At 36.5% G+C, this 21,018-nt stretch overlaps 1 protein-coding gene across 8 annotated transcripts in view; it reads left to right on the forward strand.

The window, feature by feature from the left end:
- The first annotated feature begins 207 nt into the window (after positions 1–207).
- PPP1R42 (protein phosphatase 1 regulatory subunit 42) overlaps positions 208–21,018 on the forward strand; it is a 44,056-nt gene continuing 23,245 nt past the window's right edge. For 2 of the 8 annotated variants that reach the window (XM_020288846.2, XM_076005249.1), the window contains exons 1-5: positions 1,099–1,186; positions 8,671–8,887; positions 10,844–11,010; positions 12,011–12,149; positions 14,934–15,050. In XM_020288846.2, coding sequence (XP_020144435.1) covers positions 8,759–8,887; positions 10,844–11,010; positions 12,011–12,149; positions 14,934–15,050 — 552 coding nt within the window. In that variant the 5' untranslated portion in view covers positions 1,099–1,186; positions 8,671–8,758. Of the gene's footprint in view, positions 1,187–2,683; positions 2,721–3,018; positions 3,117–8,670; positions 8,888–10,843; positions 11,011–12,010; positions 12,150–14,933; positions 15,051–21,018 lie in introns of all 8 variants that reach the window. The other 6 variants (XM_020288843.2, XM_012744665.3, XM_012744666.3 and 3 more) reach the window with 6 other exon arrangements.

The raw sequence follows: 21,018 nt of genomic DNA on the forward strand, positions 1-21,018 counted from the left end.
AAAGACCTTAATACATCCCAGGTTTTTTTTATTTGAAGGATGGAAGTGACTTTAATTAAAACATCCTTTGCTTAGATATGACAAACATGCCTCCCACAGCATGGAGCTTTTCCTACTTTTGCTTGTTGCAAGTTTTTATGCGTGCAACATTTGTTCTTCTCGTTTCTTCTTTCTTAGAATTAGGAATATCAATCTGGTAGCATTAGTCGTACCCTATGTGTACCTGACGAAGCTCACCATGATGTTTTTGTGGATAGAGCCCCTCCTGTATCTAGCTGGTTTCAGATGCGGATATTCTTCAGTGCTGGTGATTTTAACATTCCAAACCTTCTTCCAGGCCTCGTAAAGCTGAACACGTACAGGGCGGACGCCCGCACGGTGAAGGGGCCCCGCGGAGCCCGTGTCGGTAGGAAAGCCCTGCTCCCCTAGACTGCATGGAGCCTTGATGTTGACACGTTTGTGTTTTCCCTCCCAGATTTGGGGGCCACAGGGAGCTTCCCTTAACAAGATGGGGTACCTAGGGAAGGCTTCGGAAAAGATGCGCTAATGCCATGTGGAGTCCTTGAATCTTAAAAGGGAAAGTAAGAACGAAGGAGGCTTCAAGAACCTGTGTGCTATTGCTACCCTGAGCGGCGGCGAAGGGAGGGGCGATTCATTTTAGAACAGCGCAATACTGGAGAATATTGGAGTGTAGACGGCAAGTGACGAGCAGTGAGGCGGACGTGAATGGCCTTGAATGTCACCCTGAGGAGTCTGGCTTTTACCTGAGGAAAGGGTGTTGTACGGGCTCTATTTTGATTCAAACAATTTCTTTCCTGGTCCGTTACTGGGGAACCGTGTTTACTGGGCACCGAAGCGATCGAAGACGATGGCAGGGAAATGGTGATCTGCCAAGAACTGTGTTGGCTACGCCCTGGTCCACTAAAACAGAGACGCACCGGGGCCTCGCGGCCTCTTCAAGCTAAGTGGCGTCTACTCGGGGTCGGCCAGGCCGCGCGTCACAAAGAGCAGGAGCTGCGCGAGCAGCAGAGGAGGGCGCTGCGGGCGACGTCGCGAGACTTCCCGCGAGCTGCAGCCCGACCTGGAGCGTCTGGTCGGTCACCCAGCAACCGCCCGGGGCCGCGGAGGGACCTGGCGCCCGCGGAGCTCACCAAACCAGTTACCGACCCGACTCGTCCCACGAGCGGTGAGGCGCCCTCGGGGAAGAAGCGTGGGGAACGGAGGAAACACTAGAGCCCTGTTCCTCAAACTTGCCTGCCAGTAAGACCTTCCTGGGACATTCGTTAAAATGCAGATCCCTGGGCCCTCTCTCTAGGCTTCTGGAATTTCGAGAACAACAGTCTGGAAGTGTGTGTTTTTAACAAGTGTTCGGCTCAGGCAAGGTTGAGAAACAGCTCCAGAGGAGGGAAACGCGGGTGGAGGGGTGGCCGTGGGGCTGCGGGAGCTGGACGGGTGGGTGTGGACCTGAGTTTGAAACGGCTCTGTGAAGCCTGGAGGCTGGTGCTGGTGATGTGAGCATCAGGGCGCCACTGAGGTTGGGACTCGCTACGCGGAAATGTGGGCAGAAGCTGAATTCGGAAACGTCCGGTGCATCTGGGAGCCCCCGAGACGGAAGCCAGGGGAGCCATCCAGACGGATTCCCAGAGCCTGTAAAGCAGCTCTAAGCTGGAGAGAGAGAGAAAGAGATCCTAAAACGGGTTCCTCAAACTTTAGGAAACAACGACTCTCTCTTAAAAGAAAGCTAAGGATACCCCACAACTGTTGACACAATTATTCTTATTATAATTTTCTAAAATGTATTCAAATCCACGCTAGGTTCAGTTTAAATTCCTGAAGCTTATAATTTCTCTAAAACAATAAAACCACAATACTAATAAAGTTTAAATTAATATTATTTTAACAGTATGAATGCTGGTGTTTTGATGAAACTAAACCCTCTCTTGTGGACTGCTACAGTGCAGACTCTTTCAACAGTCTATTATTTTGTGTTGCGGTTCATTCAGTTCTCTCCCTTTCCGTATTCAACTCCCCCTGGAAAATTTTCCTGTAGTTTCCTGATGAGGTCCATTGGCCTTCCCATGGTTTAATAAATACTTTACATATTAAGTTTGCCTCTTTCCTTTTCTTACTATCTGAGCTAATTAAATTTTTTCTGCAACCAATTTGTACACTTTTCCTAAACACGAAGTTGTACACTGAAATCTAGAGACAGAATCAGTTTATAGTGGAGTTAAGAATATGCGTCCCCAAAATATGCCACTCTAGCATATTGATAATTTTGAGTTAAAGCACTTGAAAAACAGGTTTTTCTGAACTTCATTCTGTTTCTTAAAAGCAGGAGATGAAATTCCTGTTTGAAAGATGCCCTGCCTGTACTAGAAGGAAAGTATCACTCTTATCAAGGACAGGAAGTTGAGGCCAAGCAAAATCTATACAAAGAAATGTTTTTAGATTAACGCTTATCTTCCTAGTCACTTCACCAACTACCCTAGCCCAAGCCCCTTTGCCTTGTCACATTTTCACAATTTACTGTTTTGTGTAATTATGTAAGTGTTTGACTATAAATGTGTCTTTGAATTTTCATTTCCTTATGAAGGTTCCCATGCCCACACGTAAAACTTGTGTTAAATAAATTCGTGTGGTTTTCTCCTCTTAATCTGTCTTATGTCAATTTAATTCTCAGGCCCAGCCAGAAAAGAAAAAAAACCTGAGATGATAAGGTAAAATTTTCCTCCCCTGCAATAGTATGGCCATTTATGAGGATTCAGGTGATTCAAATTTTCTCTGTTTTAGTTAAGGTCAGAAAACAAACCCTGAAGCAAAAACTCACTTTTTGAGGTTGCAATCCCAGGGAATTAGGCATGAAGGAAAAAAAGGAATGAAACAGAGATGAAAGGAGAGCAAAGAAGACTACAGCATGTTTTCAGAAGGTCCTTTTGACATTACTATGTCTCCCCAAAGCCTATGAGGGAAAAAGGGAGAATAAATCATTCATATTGCGTCTCCCCTTTTTCAAAGTTACCCCCACAGGGCATCACCACCTTCACAGGACAGGCTTGCTCCTGCATGGGCATCTACAGCACAGTCTCCCTCAGTCGCAAGGGGAAGGCCTTGAGGTGAATCTCCTTAAAATATTTTTAACCTCAGTTGTCACTGTCCAAAGGATATTTGAAATATCCAGAAAAAGTTCTAAAATTTTAAAATATGGGCCAGAGAAATCATAAATGGATATTAAAAAATTAAAAACGTATCTATAATGAAAATATCACATCTTCTGGAATCATCTAAGGATAAAGGTTATTCTAACCTTATATATATGTATTTATATTTATATTAGAAGAAAAGAAAGACTGAAATTAATAAGGCAAGCATCCACATTTAGACCTTAGAAAAAGAAAAGAAAAAAGGGGGGAAAACCTGACAACAGTCGGAAAGAAATTTTAAAAGGTTATAAAAACAGACTTTAATGAAATTGAAGCAGAGATGTAATAGGGATGGTAAACAAGGCTAAAACTGATTTTCTTTGAATGTGCTAAAAAAACAGACAAGCTTGTCCAGGATATAACTGGCAAGAATGATCAAAGAAAAAAAATGGAGAAAATACAAATTAACCAAATTAGGAATGAGAAAAAAATCTATCATAGCAACAGCATAGACTGAAAAATTAACTTCTATTATAACAGAAGAACTCTATAACAACAAAATTAAAAAAGTAAACAGGCTACTGCACACTGGAATCATTTTAGTTAAGTCATTTTAGATATAACATTTATTATCATGGTGGATCTGCATCAGGTATTGAGTTATCAATTCTCTGAAGAAATAAATTCTGAGGAGGTGTGGGAGGAAGGAATACATTTTATAAAATGTTACAATAAAGCTCATAATTGACCTTCGACTAGTAGAAGTTTTAAATATATTGTTAAAATCCTGTAATGGATAGTTAAATTACCAGAGAGAGAATCTTGTGAGCTTACCTAAGAAGGATTTCATTGTAGATTTTGTCTTTATCAAATGAACAAGTTAACAAAGTTTGAATGGAAGGTCCTGCCATTGTTGTTCCACATCTGGTTGTTGCTGTTTGCATTCCTTTGTTGAGCCTATGTCTTCATAAGCTTTTTAGCAGGTACATTTTAAACATTTCTATTTCATGGTTAGGACAGAATCAGGCCATGGATACTGACAACTGATTGTCTTTTTCATCTGTCTTTTTCCATGACTTTATCTACTGCTTCATCCTGATTTATAACTAAACCTGGAAAAGCTACAAAAATAAGTGTTTTATGGTTTATCTAGAAATAATATGGAAAATACTGCTGTTATTTTTGGTGATCAAAATAAATTTTTTATAGTTATTTCAATCTTAATAAAATGTGAATTTTGTTTAAAAAAAAGTAAACAGAAAAGTTAATTTCCTATTAAAAATAATATAACTTAAGAAAACTGATTGCAAAGGAAATAGAAAATCTGAATAGACATATAACCATTAAAGAAATTAAAACAATAGTTTAACATTAATCCTCCCAAACCACTCCCACTCAAAAATGAACCTACCAGGGCCAGCTGGTTTCATAGGAGAGTTTAACTCTACATTCAAAAAAAAAAAGTAGGACTACCTACCAGCTGATTTTATGAGGTTACCAAGAGAATATAAGAAAGAAAATTACTGGCCATTCTCACTACTAAGCACAGATGAAAAAAATCCTAAATAAAATATTAGCAAACTTAATTCACTCACACATATGCTTTCTGAGTTTGGTTTTATATAAAAAAAATTAACATTAGAAGTCTGTTAATGTATTTCATCACATCTTCTAATGCACAAAAAAAGCATTCATAACAGTCAACATCCATTCATGATTTTTAAAAAACTTTTACAAACTATGAATACCAAAGAACCTTCTTAAACTGAGAATGCTGTTTTTTTTTAAAAAAACCTCCCAACAAATATCCTACTTAGTAGTGAAATGTTGCAAGTATTTCCTTTGAGATCAGCAATAACAAGTGTATATGCTCTCATCACTTCTACTGAACACTGTTCCTAGATGTCCTAGCCAGAGCAGTAACATAATAAAAAAAGGAAAAAGATACAAGAATAGGAAAGTAATAAACTGTCACTTATATATGATCTGATTGTTTACATGGAAAACCCAAAAGAGTCTATAAATTATTGGAATTAATATGCCCTTAGCAGTGTTGCTGGATATAAGATCAACATTTGTACAATATTGCATTTCTATACACCAGCTACAAACAAAAACTGTAATTTCTAAAAGAATGACATTTGCAATATCAACAAAGATATATGATTCCTCAAGAATGACTCTAAAAAAACGTATGCATGGCTTTAATTATAAAAGAAAATTATAAAAGAGAATGAAGTAATGTCTTTTGCAGCAACTTGGATGGAACTGGAGCCATTATCCTAAGTGAAGTATCTCAGGAACGGAAAAACACATTCTGCTTATACTCACAAGTGGGAGCTTGTGACTCACAAGATGGGTATACATGGTGTAACAGAGTGGTAATATGGACTTTTGAGACTTAGAAGGGGGGAAAGTGGTAAGAGGATGGGGGATCAAAAACTACCTAGCAGATACAATGCACACGATATGGGTGACGGGTACACTAAAAGCTGACTTCACCACTATACAATTTATCCATTTAACAAAAAACTACTTGTACCGCCTAAATCTACTGAAATAATAAACAAATAAATGAAAAAAGCAATTCTCAAACAAAAAACCCAACATAATAAAAATTATAAAACTATTGAAAGTCATTAAAGAAGCACTCCTCAAATGGAGAGACATACCATACTAATTGAAAAGAAATCTTAATATTAGAGAAATGTCAGTATTTCACAAATTGTTTATAAATTCAATGCAATCCTAACAAAATCTTGGAAAGATTTTTCATGGACATGACAAATTGGTGTTAAAATGTATATGAAAGGGTTAAGGACAAAGAATAACCAAGGTGGAGAAATATTAATCTGTACTAATTAAGGCAATGTTGACATGGGGATAGATAGATAAATGAATGGAAGAGAAAAGAACCATGCATATAGTGCTGGGATAATTGGTCTCCAGAAGGAAAAAAAATAATATTGAGTCTCCATCTCACTTCCTACACATTAATCAATTCTAGATAGATTAAAGACCAATATGTGTCAAGCAAAACTTTCTAACATGTAGAAGAAAATATAGACTGTTTTTCTGAAATTAGGGTAGGGAAGGAGTTACCTAAATAAGTCACAGAAAACACAAGCAGAAAAAAGTGACTCTTTGACTACATTAGAAAAACAAAGCTTCTGTTTTTTGGAAGACATCATTAAAAACAAACTAACAAGTGGAAAATGAGGAGAAAAGATAAGCTACAGTCTGGGAAAAGATATTTGTAATATATATAATCAATGAAATATCAGTATCTAACAGAAATGTGTGTGTTCTAAAAATTACTTACAAAAACAGAACCCAATAAGAAAAATGGGCAAAAGATAACAAATAGCAATTAAAGGAACTTCACATGGCCAATCAATAGGAAAATACTCTCAATCTCTCTAGTAAGTAGAGAATGGCAAATTGAAACACAATGAGATGTTATTTTACGTCCATCAGCTTGGCAAAAAGTTAAAGATTGCTAATATCAAATGCTGATGATGGTGCAGACTGCATTGTAGAGTAATGAGAATTCTTTATCCGCCACAGGTAAAACTTCTTTGGAGAGCAATTTGGCAATATATAGTAAAGTTGAAAATGCACAACCCAGAAGTGGCCACTCCTAGTTTTAAACCTTAAAGAAGCTTTTGTACATGTGCTAAATGGCATATACAAAATTGTAAAAGCAACGTTGTAAAAGCAAAAACATTGGAAATACCTAAAGATCAATCATCAGGAGAAATAAATTTCTATCAATAGAATATTATATAGCAAATACTCCAGAGTTACATATATCAACCCAGATGACTCTCACAAACAAAACATTAAGCAGAAAAGAAAACTAGAGACAGAATAATATTACTGATATCACTGATTACATGTAAAGTTGTGAAAAACCATACTATATATTTCTAGGTATACACATATATGTTGTGAAAGTATAAAGACAGGAAGATGTCTAAGTTTAAAATAAATGCTAACTTTAAGAGAATGCAGAAGGAGAAAGGTTAAGAAGGGTTTCAAATGTATTTGTAATGTTTTACATTTTAAGCTGACATTCAGGTGCATGGGTGTTATATTATTCTTTATACTTTTATCATGAAGTTATTTTATGAACTATTTTAAGGCAATATTAAAAGTTATTTTTACTTAATTAGAAGTGTTCAGAATATTACTGTTCTGTCATATTTGAAATGCAATCTGAAAAGTAAACAATAAACTTAAAATTATAAGAGTAGCCACAAATATATGCAAATTTTAAAAATATGTGATAATTATATAATTTTATTCTGTATTTTGCATTATTTAGAGTCTTAAGGATACATTCCATATCTTCAAATATTTTATTGTAGGCAATTTATAATAACATAACCTGGGTAATATAACAATGTGTAAGGACACAAATTGAATTTATTGTCTACTGAATTCACTTTTCCTCCTAAGCAAATAGAAATAAACTGATTTCATGTCCAGAACATCATAAAATTGAGATCAACAGTAATAGAACAATACTAACCAATGTTGATTGACCTATGTACTAGGCACTGTACAGAATACCCTAAAATGATTATTTCATGATTCCTCACAGTATCACTTAGAAATAGGCACACTTATTATCCTTATTTTATAAGAAATTGGGGTAACCTGCCCAAGATTACCTAACCAGTGAGTGAGTAGTGAAGCCAAAATATGAACCAGGCAATCTGGATTAAGAAACACTGCACTATGTTGTCTTTTTGTGGATTATGGTTGTAGCAACATAACAAAACAAAATTTCTAGGCCAGCTTCATTTTCAAGCATTTTGCACCATGGTCCTATGTATATACTCAAGGTTTTCACACCATGTGTTCTGATTTGGGGGTTTCAGACATATGGTCACTGTGGGTACTAAGGAAAAAGGAGCCAGGAGACTTGGTCCCATTCTCAACTGCCACTAGGCTGAGTAACTTGAGATAAATCTCTGGGACTTAGTTTCTTCACCTGTGAAATGAGGACATTGGATGATATTCCGTGATGGCCTTTTGACTCTAAGAGAGAATAATAATCCTTTAAGAGATGCCCAGAAGCTGGTGCAGTGGCGTGAACCTGTAATCTCAGCTACTGGTGAGGCTAAGGCAGGATTATAATTTAAGAAGTTCAAGGATGTAATGCATTGTGATCATGCCTGTGAAAAGCCACTGCACTCCAATCTGGGCTACATGGCAAGACCTTGTCTCTTAAAAAAAAAAATACGGTACTTGCAATAGCAATTCAATACTACTCAGGAAGAAGAAAAGATTTAAAAGTAAATGAGTATTGTACATTTAATTAATTTTGGTGCTTTAAATATTTTTATAAAAAGAGCTAAGTCTATAAACTTAGAAAATACCTCAATGTTCCTAAAAATGTCTATAAACTAGCTTATCAAATAGTTTTATGTAAGGAAATAAATTAAAAATAAGTCAAAAAGTCAGAATAACTTTTCCTAAATTGCTATGTGATATTGTAATACTTTTTTTTAATTTTTAGAAAGTTGGAAATAAATAATACCTAAACCTTCTTCTTGACATGGTATCAAAACAGAGCTATTGCTGAGAGTCTGATATATAGAGACGTCATGGTTCGACTGACCTTGGATCTAATTGCCAGAAACAGTAATCTTAAACTCCGAAAAGAAGAAACCATTGCACAGTGCCTGAAGAAGATAACTCATGTAAATTTTTCAGACAAAAATATAGATGCAATTGTAAGAACTTTTGATTATTTATTATTTTTATATGATTAACAATGTAAAGTTTAGAAACTGGCTTGAGGGAATACCTAATAGTATTAACTATTAATATATTTTGATTATTCTTATTAACTATATTTTTATTAATAAGCTTTATATTGTGTTTTTATTTTAATTTCCTATTTGTGATATTCAACTTATTAAAATTAAGTCTCCATAAGATATACCATTGTGATTTTTAAATATATATGTTACTCTTCCCCTACAATACAGTGTAGCAAACTAGATTTGAAGACATATGTTGGAAAATAATTTCAAAGATAATTACTTTTGTATTATTCCAAAACATTGGAATATATATATATATTTTTTTACATATCAGAGTATTAAGTAATTATGTGAGTACTACATTTCAAAAGTTTAACAGTGAAATCTTTTTTGTACATAACTTTTTATAAATGTATGTTATACTAGATCAGTTATATCAGATAAGATAATGTTTACTTAGTTATACTCTGAAAATACATTTTCTCAGTGCTGAGGTAATTCTTGGCTATAATTTGGGAAATTTTAAAGGCTGTAATAACCCTTTTAGGCCATTTGTATTGGTATCTGTTGTCTACAATAAATGCTAAAGACTACAGATGAGAGAAAATTTCTTGGAAACATATGAGCTACATTAGGGCAGGGATCATGTCTATTTTGTTCATATCACTCTAAATTTCCCATCCAATATAATACCAGACTTGTATTAAGTGCTTAAAAAATATTTATTGAGTGAATGAATGAAAGGAAAAAGAAAAAAAAAAAAAGCCCCAACCAAAATGATCAACTGAGAAATGCCTGTTTCGTTTTGTTTGTTTGTTTGTTTTTTGTAGGGACCCAATCCAGTTCCCATTCTATTTCCCTTTCTGGTTTCCTGGTATTTTTTCTTTCCATGAATCCAACTGCTCAAACATCAGGCTTCTCTTTTTTTGCCCAGAGCTCTACCTCATCATACCATATGCATACTGCTTTCTTAGGAGAGGGCTCAGTGAGCCCCCACTTCAAGCTCTTTTGTCCTCATATCAATCAGTATTCCTCCAGTGTGGATGATCTTTGTTAGAAGGAAAGCAAACTGGTTTAATTCACAATAAAGTTAGAATAACTTGTAAACTTAAAGTTTCCAAAATGTGGCTGTATTTTAAAAGATCTCAATGAAGGCTGAGATATTTTTGAGCAGAACTTCATTTTACTTCTTATCTATTTACTCTAGGCTGACTCTACCACAACACAAGAAACGACAGCCTTTTAAAAATACCTTTAATAAATTTCTTATCTCAAAAGTAATTGGTGTTCATTTGTATAAAAAACATATAAAAAGAAAGAATGTAATCCTACTCTTCAGAGATAACCACTTTTAACATTTAGGTAATGTCTTTTTTCTAGACATGTATTTATATAATTTCATAATGTACTGTCTTCACTTAATTATATAGTATGAAATGTATAAGATATTACTAAAGAAACTAAATGATATTTAATGGTTCTACAGTATTCCGTTCAACAGCATTATCATAGTTTTTAAATTAATCCATTATTCTTAGATATCTAGATGACTTCCAATTTTTAGTATTTTAAACCACAACAGTTTACTTTCAATCCTACAGAAATATTAAGCCCTGATTTATATGTTGGGACAATAATATGTTCAGTGCTTCAACTTTTAGAGTAGCCTAATTGCGTCCAAGGAAAATTGCCTGCACTGGGAAAATCTTAACAAATACAATTTTGTTGATATAATTACAGAACACTAAAGCCTAGAACTTATTTTGTAATTGTTCTAGTCTTGTTTTGACTGTGCTAAGAACAGAGCCTTTTATAATAATCTTAAGGAAATTTGCAGAATTATCAAGTGAAAAAACTTTTTCATAAAGAAACTTCTAAGTTTAAAGGAGAAATTACATTTGATTGTTTTTGTTTTCCTTCTAGGAAGACCTCTCTCTTTGCAAAAATCTTAGTGTTCTATATTTATATGATAATCGTATTAGTCAAATCATTAACCTGAATTATGCCACAAATCTGACCCACCTGTACCTACAAAACAATTGTATTTCATATATAGAGAACTTAAGGTCATTAAGGAAACTGGAAAAACTGTAAGTACTTTTGTTTTTGAGTAATGTAACTGTTTATCATCATTACAGTAGTTATATTTTATGCATGCAGGCATTTCCATTTTCTGCATTAAGTTTCAAAAGTAAATTGAGTCTGCATCTCACATGGGTTTTATAAAACAAGCCTCAGTTTTTATTCTCTTGCACTTTTATTATTAATACAAAATAAGTTGTTTTATATGTAATATTCAACAATTTGTGTTTTATTAAGCCTGATAAACTTTTCTTTTGGGGGGGGTTGGGTTGCCTTAAGCACTTATAAGGACACCTAAAACATCCTAATGTAGGCTCAACTGGTGAAAAAAGTTTCCATGGAACCCAGGTAAGTTCTGTGCCTTTCAGAATCTCACATCTCAAAAGGTCAGGGTCACATAACTGATAATGTTGATGTAGACTTGATTATAAAAAGACACTTACTGCCTATAGTGATTATAATTAAGCAATTAAGATTGCTGGATCCAATTTCTCCAGTCTAGAATAATTGTCATGCTTCTGAAAGAGTGAACCAAGGGCCTCAGAACAAGGACATAAGAGTGGGGTGAGGAATGCTTTTACAAATGTGTTATACTGGGTTCCACCCTAGAATCCAAATCAGAATCTCTGGGGATTAGGCCCAGAAATCTTCATTTTTAAACCTACAACCCAGGTGATTCTTCTGCACGAGAACTTATGAGGAGCCCTGTAGATAGTTTAATAAAAACCATTTCAATTCTCTCATTTTTTTTTCCTGCTGCTTTGTGGTACAGGGGAAAAAATTCTCTCATTCATTAAAAAATTTGAAAATCTATGTTTTAGACTAAATTGAGTATAAGAATATAATTTGTTGTCATTTAGACAAACCTTTCATAGATTCAACATAAACATAACATTCTGCATGTATTCTGCATTCACACAGCTCAATGATTTTCTTTCATTTTTATCACATTTTAAGACCATGGTGTTCTCAGAATGCCTATTTAGAATTATGTCTATGTTTTTGCAGGTATCTGGGAGGCAATTACATTGCTGTCATAGAAGGTTTAGAAGGGTTAACACAACTAAGAGAGCTTCATGTTGAGAGTCAGAGGCTTCCCCTTGGAGAAAAGCTTCTGTTTGATCCAAGAACTCTTCAATCTCTGGCAGTAAGTCCACATTTGACTATTTCAACAAGGAATATAGTGATTATCGAGTCATAATGGAACAAGAATGTGATGAAGGTATATTTGGACATTCTATATACTCTGAATATTTATATGGCCAAATGCTGGCTTATTTGAGTACTGAAGCTGGTTTTCCCCACATAATGTCTCAGAAACTCAGCATCTGTAAAATTAGGATAATATAATGCTTGCCTCTTCAGGTAACTGGAAAGATCAAAAGAAGGATGTGAAATGGTTATATAAACTGAAGTTCTAATACAGATATTAATTCATAATTCAGACCTTGGTGATTATCAATGGCTCAAAATTTTAAATTTTAGGAAAAACCCTAAGGAAAGAGGAGTGCAGAATTATTTGGCAACTTTTAAACAAACTAGAGAGCCATTGCAATGATAAGTCATTGTCTCCCTGGATCCTGATTTGATTGCAGGTTGTACTAACTATGGTTCTGCCCCATCAGAACTATATAGGCCTGGGAGCACTAGATTTGGGGCTCCGGGTGTGTTGCCTGACAACCTGCCATACGGGATGGAAGTGCCACAATAAGTTGAGAAGCCAGAGGGCGTCAGCGAGGCTCTTGCTAACCCTAAGAACAAGGGACTTGTTGGGATAGGCTAACGTCAAATCAGGAGATATAAATGTGACATGGTTGTTTTTCACAGATTACATCAGTTTTATTTTAGAGTGCCGAGAAATGGAGGACAGTGGATGAATTTTGAACCAAATATACATCAATTGAGAGGCAGTTCTATAAATTGGAAAAAAGTGACCTGGTTTCTATTCTACCCCCTCTAAGCTCTCAGTAGAATCAACTGTCACCAACCTTAACTCAATCTCAAGTGATCCAATTAGACTGATCCCATTGTGGAAATGGCTAGTTTTATTACAAAATACTACTGAAAACATTTTTGAAGGTTCAATTTTTGCGTAGATTCAAGCAAAATCTGAAATTCTAAATATAAAGGATCATTTTTTTCAGTTTTATTTCAAGTCTTAAAAAGTATTGGGGGCCAGACGTGGTAGCTCACACCTGTAATCCCAGCACTTTGGGAGGCTGAGGCAGGAGGATGGCTTGAGGCCAAGAGTGTGAGATTAGCCAGGGCAACATGGTAAAACCCTGTCTGTACAAAATAATTTTAAAAAATTAGCCAGGTATGGTCGTGAATGCCTGTACTCCCAGCTACTTGGGAAGCAGAGGAAGGGGGATCACGTGAGCCCAGGAGTTTGAGGCTTTGAGGCTGCAGGGAGCTCTACTGTGCCACTGCACAAGTCAGGCCCTGTCTCAAAAAAAAAAAAAAAAAAAATGTGCCCGGAAATATTTTTTTAAATGTTGGCTTCTTGTGGATACCTCCTAGGCTGCCTCCATCTTTTCTTTTCTTTTTTCTTTTTCTTTTTTTGAATTTTTTTTTTTTTTTTTTTTGAGACAGAGTCTTCCTTTGTTGCCCAGGCTAGAGTGAGTGCTGTGGCATCAGCCTACCTCACAGCAACCTCAAAAACTCCTGGGTCCTGGGCTCAAGCAATCCTGGTGCCTCAGCCTCCCGAGTAGCTGGGACTACAGGCATGTGCCACCATGCCCGGCTAATTTTTTTCTATATATATAGTTGGCCAATTAATTTGTTTCTACTTATAGTAGAGATGGGGTCTCGCTCTCGCTCAGGCTGGTTTTGAACTCCTGACCTTCAGCTATCCGCCCACCTCGGCCTCCTAGAGAGCTGGGATTACAGGCGTGAGCTACCACGCCTGGCCTCTTTTTTTGAATTTTAAACTAATAAGAACAAATACTGCACTTGATCTTAACCAGCCAAAAGGCTGTGAAGTGATGGTTGACTCCATATTGGTAGAGATTCCTGGGCCTCAGATTTTAATCAGCTAATTATTATTTTAAGTAGTTTCTGAATATATGGATTATTAAGAGAAAACTATATAGAGAGGTAGAGATAAAATTAAAAACTAGATATTCTTTCATTCTTGGTCATGTTTCCTATATAGAAAAACAAAGGCAAAAACTCTATGTAAGTACAAATTTTAGTGATATTTAGCACAAAAAGATAATTTGTTTAAACTGCAATAAACGTTTTTTCCACATTGTGTTATTTGTTTATTGGGGCATCTTTTTTCTTTCTTTGCTTTTTGATTTTTGGCTTCTTTATTCTATAAATTTATTTTATATCTTAGAAGAGACAAAATAGAACTTATGGCAGAATTGTAGAGAGAAAGAGTAAGTTAGGTCATACTACAGTTCTAAAAGCTCAATCTGAGGCTGGGCATGGTGGTTCACACCTGTAGTCCTAGCACTCTGAGAGGCCAAGGCAAGAGGATAGTTTGAGCTCAGGAGTTTGAGACCAGCCTGAGCAAGAGAGAGACCCTGTCTCTACTAAAAAAAATAGAAGGAAATTAGCTGGACAACTAAAAATATATATATAAAATTAGCCAGGCATGATGGCACATACCTGTAGTCCCAGCTACTTGGGAGGCTGAGGCAGAAGGATTGCTTGAGCCCAAGAGTTTGAGGTTGCTGTGAGCTAGGCTGATGCCACAGCACTCTAGCCCAGGCAACAGAGTGAGACTCCTTCTCAAAAAAAAAATTAAAAGTTCAATCAGATCAGAAAACAAATGCAATAAAAACAAAATCTCCATGGCTTTTGATTTTCTTGCCTAATGGGCCTGAATTGATAAATATTAACCTTTTCAAGCATTAGGATTTCTGGCTCCTATATATAGTGTTTAGATTATTTACTAATGCTAATTTAATTATTTTTTTTACAGAAGTCCCTGTCTATATTGAATATCAGCAATAATAATATTGATGACATTAAAGACTTAGAAGTACTGGAGAATCTCAATCAGCTCATAGCAGTTGACAACCAGCTTCTGCATATGAAGGTAGTGTAAAGAAAAATTAATTTTATTATCCAGGCATGGTAACACACACCTATAGTCCCAGCTACTCAAGAGGCCAAGGCAGAAGGATCTCTTGAGCCCAGGAGTTTGAGGTTGCAGTGAGCTATGATGATGCCACTGCACTCTAGCCCTGGCAACAGAGCAAGACCCTGTCTAAAAAAAAAAAAAAAACAAAAAAGAAAGGAAGGAAGAGAAGGAGGGAGGGAAGGAAAGAAAAAGAAAAATTCATTTTACAGAGTTGTATAATGGACACTGGAGACTCAAAAGTGGGAGGGTGGAAGGGGGAGGGAGGAAAAATTACCAATGGGGTACCATGCACGCTACTTGGGTGATAGGTACACCAAAAGTCCTGACTTGACCACTATAGAATATATACATATAATGGAATTCCACTTGTAACTCCTAAATCTATTAAAATTTAGAAGGGAAATAAAGAAAAATTAATGTTAAAGTATTTATATGAAATTATGAAGAAAAAATACTCATGATCTGAAATAGCTATAAAAACTTTAAAAACTATTTGGATTTGTTCTAAAACTAGCTAATAAATTTCTACTTCTTAATCTATTTTATTTACATAATTCTGTCCTCTTCTCTGGTTTTCTCCTTCATACACCAATGCCTCCATAAAGTTACAGAGGACAAGTTTAATTTATGAAAAAGTTTAACCAGAGAGGCTGTGCATCAAAAACCATAGCAGAGGGTAGTGCTGAACAAAAGGGGATTTTATGAAAGACTGAAGGCTGAAATGTTAGAGCATCAATACTTCCATCCCTCTCACACACAAAACTAGGCTCTCCTCCCAAAACCCTGTCTATGTGACTTTAAAACCTTGAGCAAGAGGTGGAGGATTCCTCTATAAGGAAATTGATGAGCTCAAGAGAAAACATCTCCCAATTCTGACATTTAAGGGTTCCACAGGGAAAATGCCAGCTGCCTGCCCAGTTGCCATATAGTGAGACCAACCAGTTAACAAGCCTTAGCCTCTCACGAAAAGCTCTCATTCACTTTCATGAATAACCAAGCAGCTCGGGATCAGTAGACATCTGAAAAGAGCCTCTAAAATCAAAGACAGAAAGACAGAAACAAAAAGAAAGAATTCAGAAGAAAAAAAACCATGTGGAAGCAGCAAAAAAAATATGTTTTTAATTACCACTATAAATAATTTCTTAGGAGAAATAAAAATGGATTCCACAACCTTGAAATAAAAGCAAGATGCTTTTTTTTTTTTTTTTAAAGGAACGTGTGAATAAGAAAGCACTTAAAAATTAAAAATAGGATAGGGAAAATTAAATGTTCAATATAGAGTTTAAATGATAAAATTGAGGAAGAAATTTCCCAGACAGAACAAAAAGAATGGAAAATAAGCAAGTAAAAAAAAGAAACTTAGAGAATTAATTCAGGAGATCCAATATAGGACTTATAAGAGTATCAGAATCAAAGAATAGGTCTCTTAGTTCATTTGTGCTGCTATGACAAAATATCTGAGGCTGGGTCATTTATCAGAACAGAAATTTATTTCCTACAGTTCTGGAGTCTGGGAAATCTACAGTAGAGGTGCCTGCAGGTTTGAATTTTGGTGAGGGCTGCTCTCTGCTTCCAAGATGGCCCCTTGTTGCTCCGTCCTCCAGAGGGAATGTGTCCTCCCAGGGCAGAAGGTATGAAAGGAGCAAGCTCACCCTTTCATAAGGCACTAATCCATTCATGAGGGCTCTGCCTTTGTGAGTTAATCACCTTCCAAAGGCCCCACCTCTTAATACTATCTCATTGGCCATTACGTTTCAATATGTGAATGATGGGGGACACATTCAGCCCATAGAAATAGGGGAAAAAATTGAGAAAGAAAATTATATTTTAAAATAATCTAATAAGCCATGATATAGTAACAGGACCAGAATCACCCTTCATAAAAAAACAAACAGAAAACTGGACAAAATATGGGAAACAACTTTTTGAGACCTCAGTCAACAGGCAGCACAGGCTTGTGGTCCCTAAGAGAAAAAAACCACACAAGGTGATTTCAGACCAAAATGCAGGGAGGAAAACAGCAAACAAGAACAATGCAATGTAAATTGTAACTAGAGAAAAATCAGTCAAGGAAAAAATATCCAGAAATGATATGAAGGATGGAATTAGAAGACAGGACTTTTTTAAAAGTTATTATAAATATGCCCTCTAATTTAAAGAAATTGTGAACACAAAGAAAAATGGACAGTAGGAAAAAAGTTAGTTCTAGAGCTGAAACATATTTCTAAAATGAAAAATTAATTGGATGTGATTAAAAGTAGATTAGTCATTGTGTAAAAAAAGATAAGTAAACTTAAAGATATAGCATTAGAACTATCCAAAGCAAAGTATGGGAAGAAAAAACACTAAAAATAAAAATCTGGCCATGCATGATGGCTCATGCCTGCAATCCTAGCACTCTGAGAGGCCAAGGTGAGAGGATCGCTTGAGCTCAGGAGTTTGAGACCAGCCTGAGCAAGAGTGAGACCCCATCTCCATAGAAAAAACATTAGCTGGGTGTGGTTGTGTGCTTCTGTAGTCCCAGCTCCTCAGGACGCTGAGGAGGGAGGACTGCTTGAGGCCAGGAGTTTAAGGCCAGCCTGGGTAATACTGAAACCTCCATCTTTACAAGTAATAAAAATATTATCCAGGCATGGTGGTTTATGCCTGTAGTCCCAGCTACTGGGAAGACTGATGCAGGATGCTTGCTTGAGCCCAGGAGTTTGAGGCTACAGTGAGCTATAATGATGCCACTGCACTCCAGCCCAGGCAACAGAGTAAGATCCTGTCTCAAAATAAATACATAAATAAATAATTTTAAAAAGAGTGAATGGTTGGTAAGGAAACCTATTTAATATATAATAGCTCTTATTAGGTATCACCATATTCTGACAGTCTTTGAGATTTATTAACTTCAAAGTTTTCCCAGAGCTCAGCCCAGTAGTGCATGCTGGCACATAGTAGGCACCTACTACAAGTTTATAGAATGAATGAATAAGGGGACAAGAAATATTCTGGGGAAGAAATGCAAAGCATTCAGTAAGTTCCAGCAACTTGGATAGAGGGAGTAAAGATGAAATCTCAAGTTCTTTTTACTTTCAGCATTAAGACACAAAAAATTAAAAATGCCTGGATACAGTTTCTTAGAAGTCTGAATATAGATACAGCCCAGGATAGATTTGAAATGTACTTTTGTGGTTCATTTTAAATCATCTTCTGAAGGCTAGGTCAAAGGGCATGTTGAAGCCTAGCATCAGAATATTAACTTGTTTTTCTGTATGTATTCCTGGAGTCAGGATCTCTATTTTTGGCTTTAATTTTTCCATTCTTTATGCTCATTGGTGTTGTTCAAAAGCTATTGACATCAAACCCTATGTTACAGGGGAGAAATCTCTCATGCTCATAAGAAATCTCTCATAAGGTAGCTGACATCCATCCTAAGAGTCATCAGCAACAGACAGCTTTGTGCCTTAGGGAAAAAGAAGTGGACATCATTAGAGAATCCTAACAAAACCATTATAATTACCTGAGGTTTTCAGCACTTAGAGCAGCTGCATTTATATGGACATCAGTAGGTTCCTGAAATGCACCTACAGAAAATATATACAATAATTAAGTATAGTTCTTATGTAAAAAAGTATAATTTTAAAATTATTACTTTTGCTGATAATTTACCATTGTCCTTAAAAGTAACAATTCAAGGCCGGGCGCGGTGGCTCACGCCTGTAATCCTAGCTCTCTGGGAGGCCGAGGCGGGCGGATTGCTCGAGGTCGGGAGTTCAAAACCAGCCTGAGCAAGAGCGAGACCCCGTCTCTACTATAAATAGAAAGAAACTAATTGGCCAACTAATATATATAGAAAAAAATTAGCCGGGCATGGTGGCTCATGCCTGTAGTCCCAGCTACTCGGGAGGCTGAGACAGAAGGATCGCTTGAGCCCAGGAGTCTGAGGTTGCTGTGAGCTAGGCTGACGCCACGGCACTCACTCTAGCCTAGGCAACAAAGTGAGACTCTGTCTCAAAAAAAAAAAAAAAAAAAAAAAAAAGTAACAATTCAAAATTTAAAGGCTGCATTCAAATGTATATTAAAAATAGACTTTAGAGACTATTGTAATAGATTACCCTGTACTATGAAAGTCCTGTTAATCCTATAGATGGATTTTTGTGAAATATTATAAATTAAAATATGTAAGTGATTTGTGAGTATTCACAAATTGTCTTCTTTCTTTCTTTATTTATTTAATTTAATTTTTTTCCCAGCATATTGTGGGGGTACAAATGTTAAGGTTACGTATATTGCACAAATTGTCTTCTTGTAGTCCTGAGCCATGGAACTGAATTTACAAGTACTTTAGCATGGAACATTTCATTTTTAAGTGCCTGCTTTAAGAAAAAATGAAAACAATAATGGTTCCTTAGTATGATTACACAATTTTGAATCTCTCAATCAAGATTCCGGTTCGAGCAATGAGAAAGATACTTAAGAAAAACTTAAACACATGCAAGGAAAAGTACAATCGGAGCACTGAAATCCTTGAGCTCAGTGGAAAGAAAAGAAAAGAGAAAATTGGGTTGGTGGGGAAAATAGACATTCCTTAATGATGACCTTGCTTTAGCTTACTGAAGGTCCTAGAGCAACAGGGGAGTGGCTGCACTGGGGGCATGAGGCATAGGATATGGACCTGTACGAAGCTGGGTGCCCAGGCAGCTTTTGTCCCTCCTGCTGCTTGGAATTTTGTTCACTTCCCTCTCCTCACCTCTTCAGACCCATAACTGCCAAGGATTCCTTACCCACAGGATCCTCTAACCCTGCCTTCACTCTCCTATTCCTTAGGCCAAAGCTGATCCAGGACAGGGACTTCTACATAGGAGCATCTAGAAAGAGAGAGGAGGAATAGATGAGGAAATAAACAAAAAGAGAAGATAAATACTGTCTTTCCTCTCTCTTTCCATGTCTGCTGCCCCTCTAATCATCAGCAACTTCTTCAAAAACAGTTCCATCTTATTTCTTCCTTATAATTCCTGTCTTCCTTCTAACCTCAGGCCCTCTGCCCCTCTTCTATTCATCCATCCACTCACACATGTATGCATGCATTCATTCACTCATCTCTTCTTATCCATTCACTGAAAACACCTGCTATACAGCAGTACTTGTTAGACAATGGGGGAGACAATAGGGAGCAGAAAACAGATACAATCCTTGGCTTTGAGGAACTCTCAGCATTAAGGGGAAGGGAAATATTAAGCATGTAATCATCCCAAAACAAATATAAAATTGCACAAGTACCGCAAAGGAGAAGTATGTGGCTCTGAGAACCTGTAACGGGGATTTGCCCTAGGCAGGGAGGTCATTGAAGACTTCCCTGAGAAAGGGATAGCTAAGCTGAGCTCTGAGGACTTATCAGGCAAAGAAAATAGGATGTGCAAAGGCCCCAGGGCAGATGGAAGGAAGCATGGCAAATAGGAGGGATAGGAAGCAGAGAGAGTGAAGGTAGAACATAGAGCAAACAAAGACTAGTGGGTAGATGGTCCACACAGGTCACGATAGAGAGTTCTGTCTTTATCCTAAGAACAATGAGAAGTCACTTAAGGTGTTTAAGCAGGGGGTAAAGTAATTAGAGAACCGCATCTTGATAAGTGTTGAAAATAGCCTGGAAGAGACCAGGCTACTCAGAAAGTGAGAGACGGTAGAAACTTTAATAGAGTGGGGGTGGAAATGGAGTGGACAGACTGTAAAGCTCTTTAGGGAGTGAAATGAATTAAGACTTGGTTGTGAGTTGGATATAGGGAGTATGGCAGAGGGTGAGGTCAAGAATGATTTCTGGGCTTCTGCCTTGCACAATGGGAAACAGAGAACTCAAAAGTCAGATTTGGGAGATCATGAGTCTTGCTCATGTAGGGTATGAGGTGCCTTTGAAGTGTTCCAGAGAAAATATTAAGTAGAT

The sequence above is a fragment of the Microcebus murinus genome, chromosome 7 (genome assembly GCF_040939455.1).
Source record: "Microcebus murinus isolate Inina chromosome 7, M.murinus_Inina_mat1.0, whole genome shotgun sequence".
In the NCBI taxonomy this organism is placed as follows: domain Eukaryota; kingdom Metazoa; phylum Chordata; class Mammalia; order Primates; family Cheirogaleidae; genus Microcebus; species Microcebus murinus.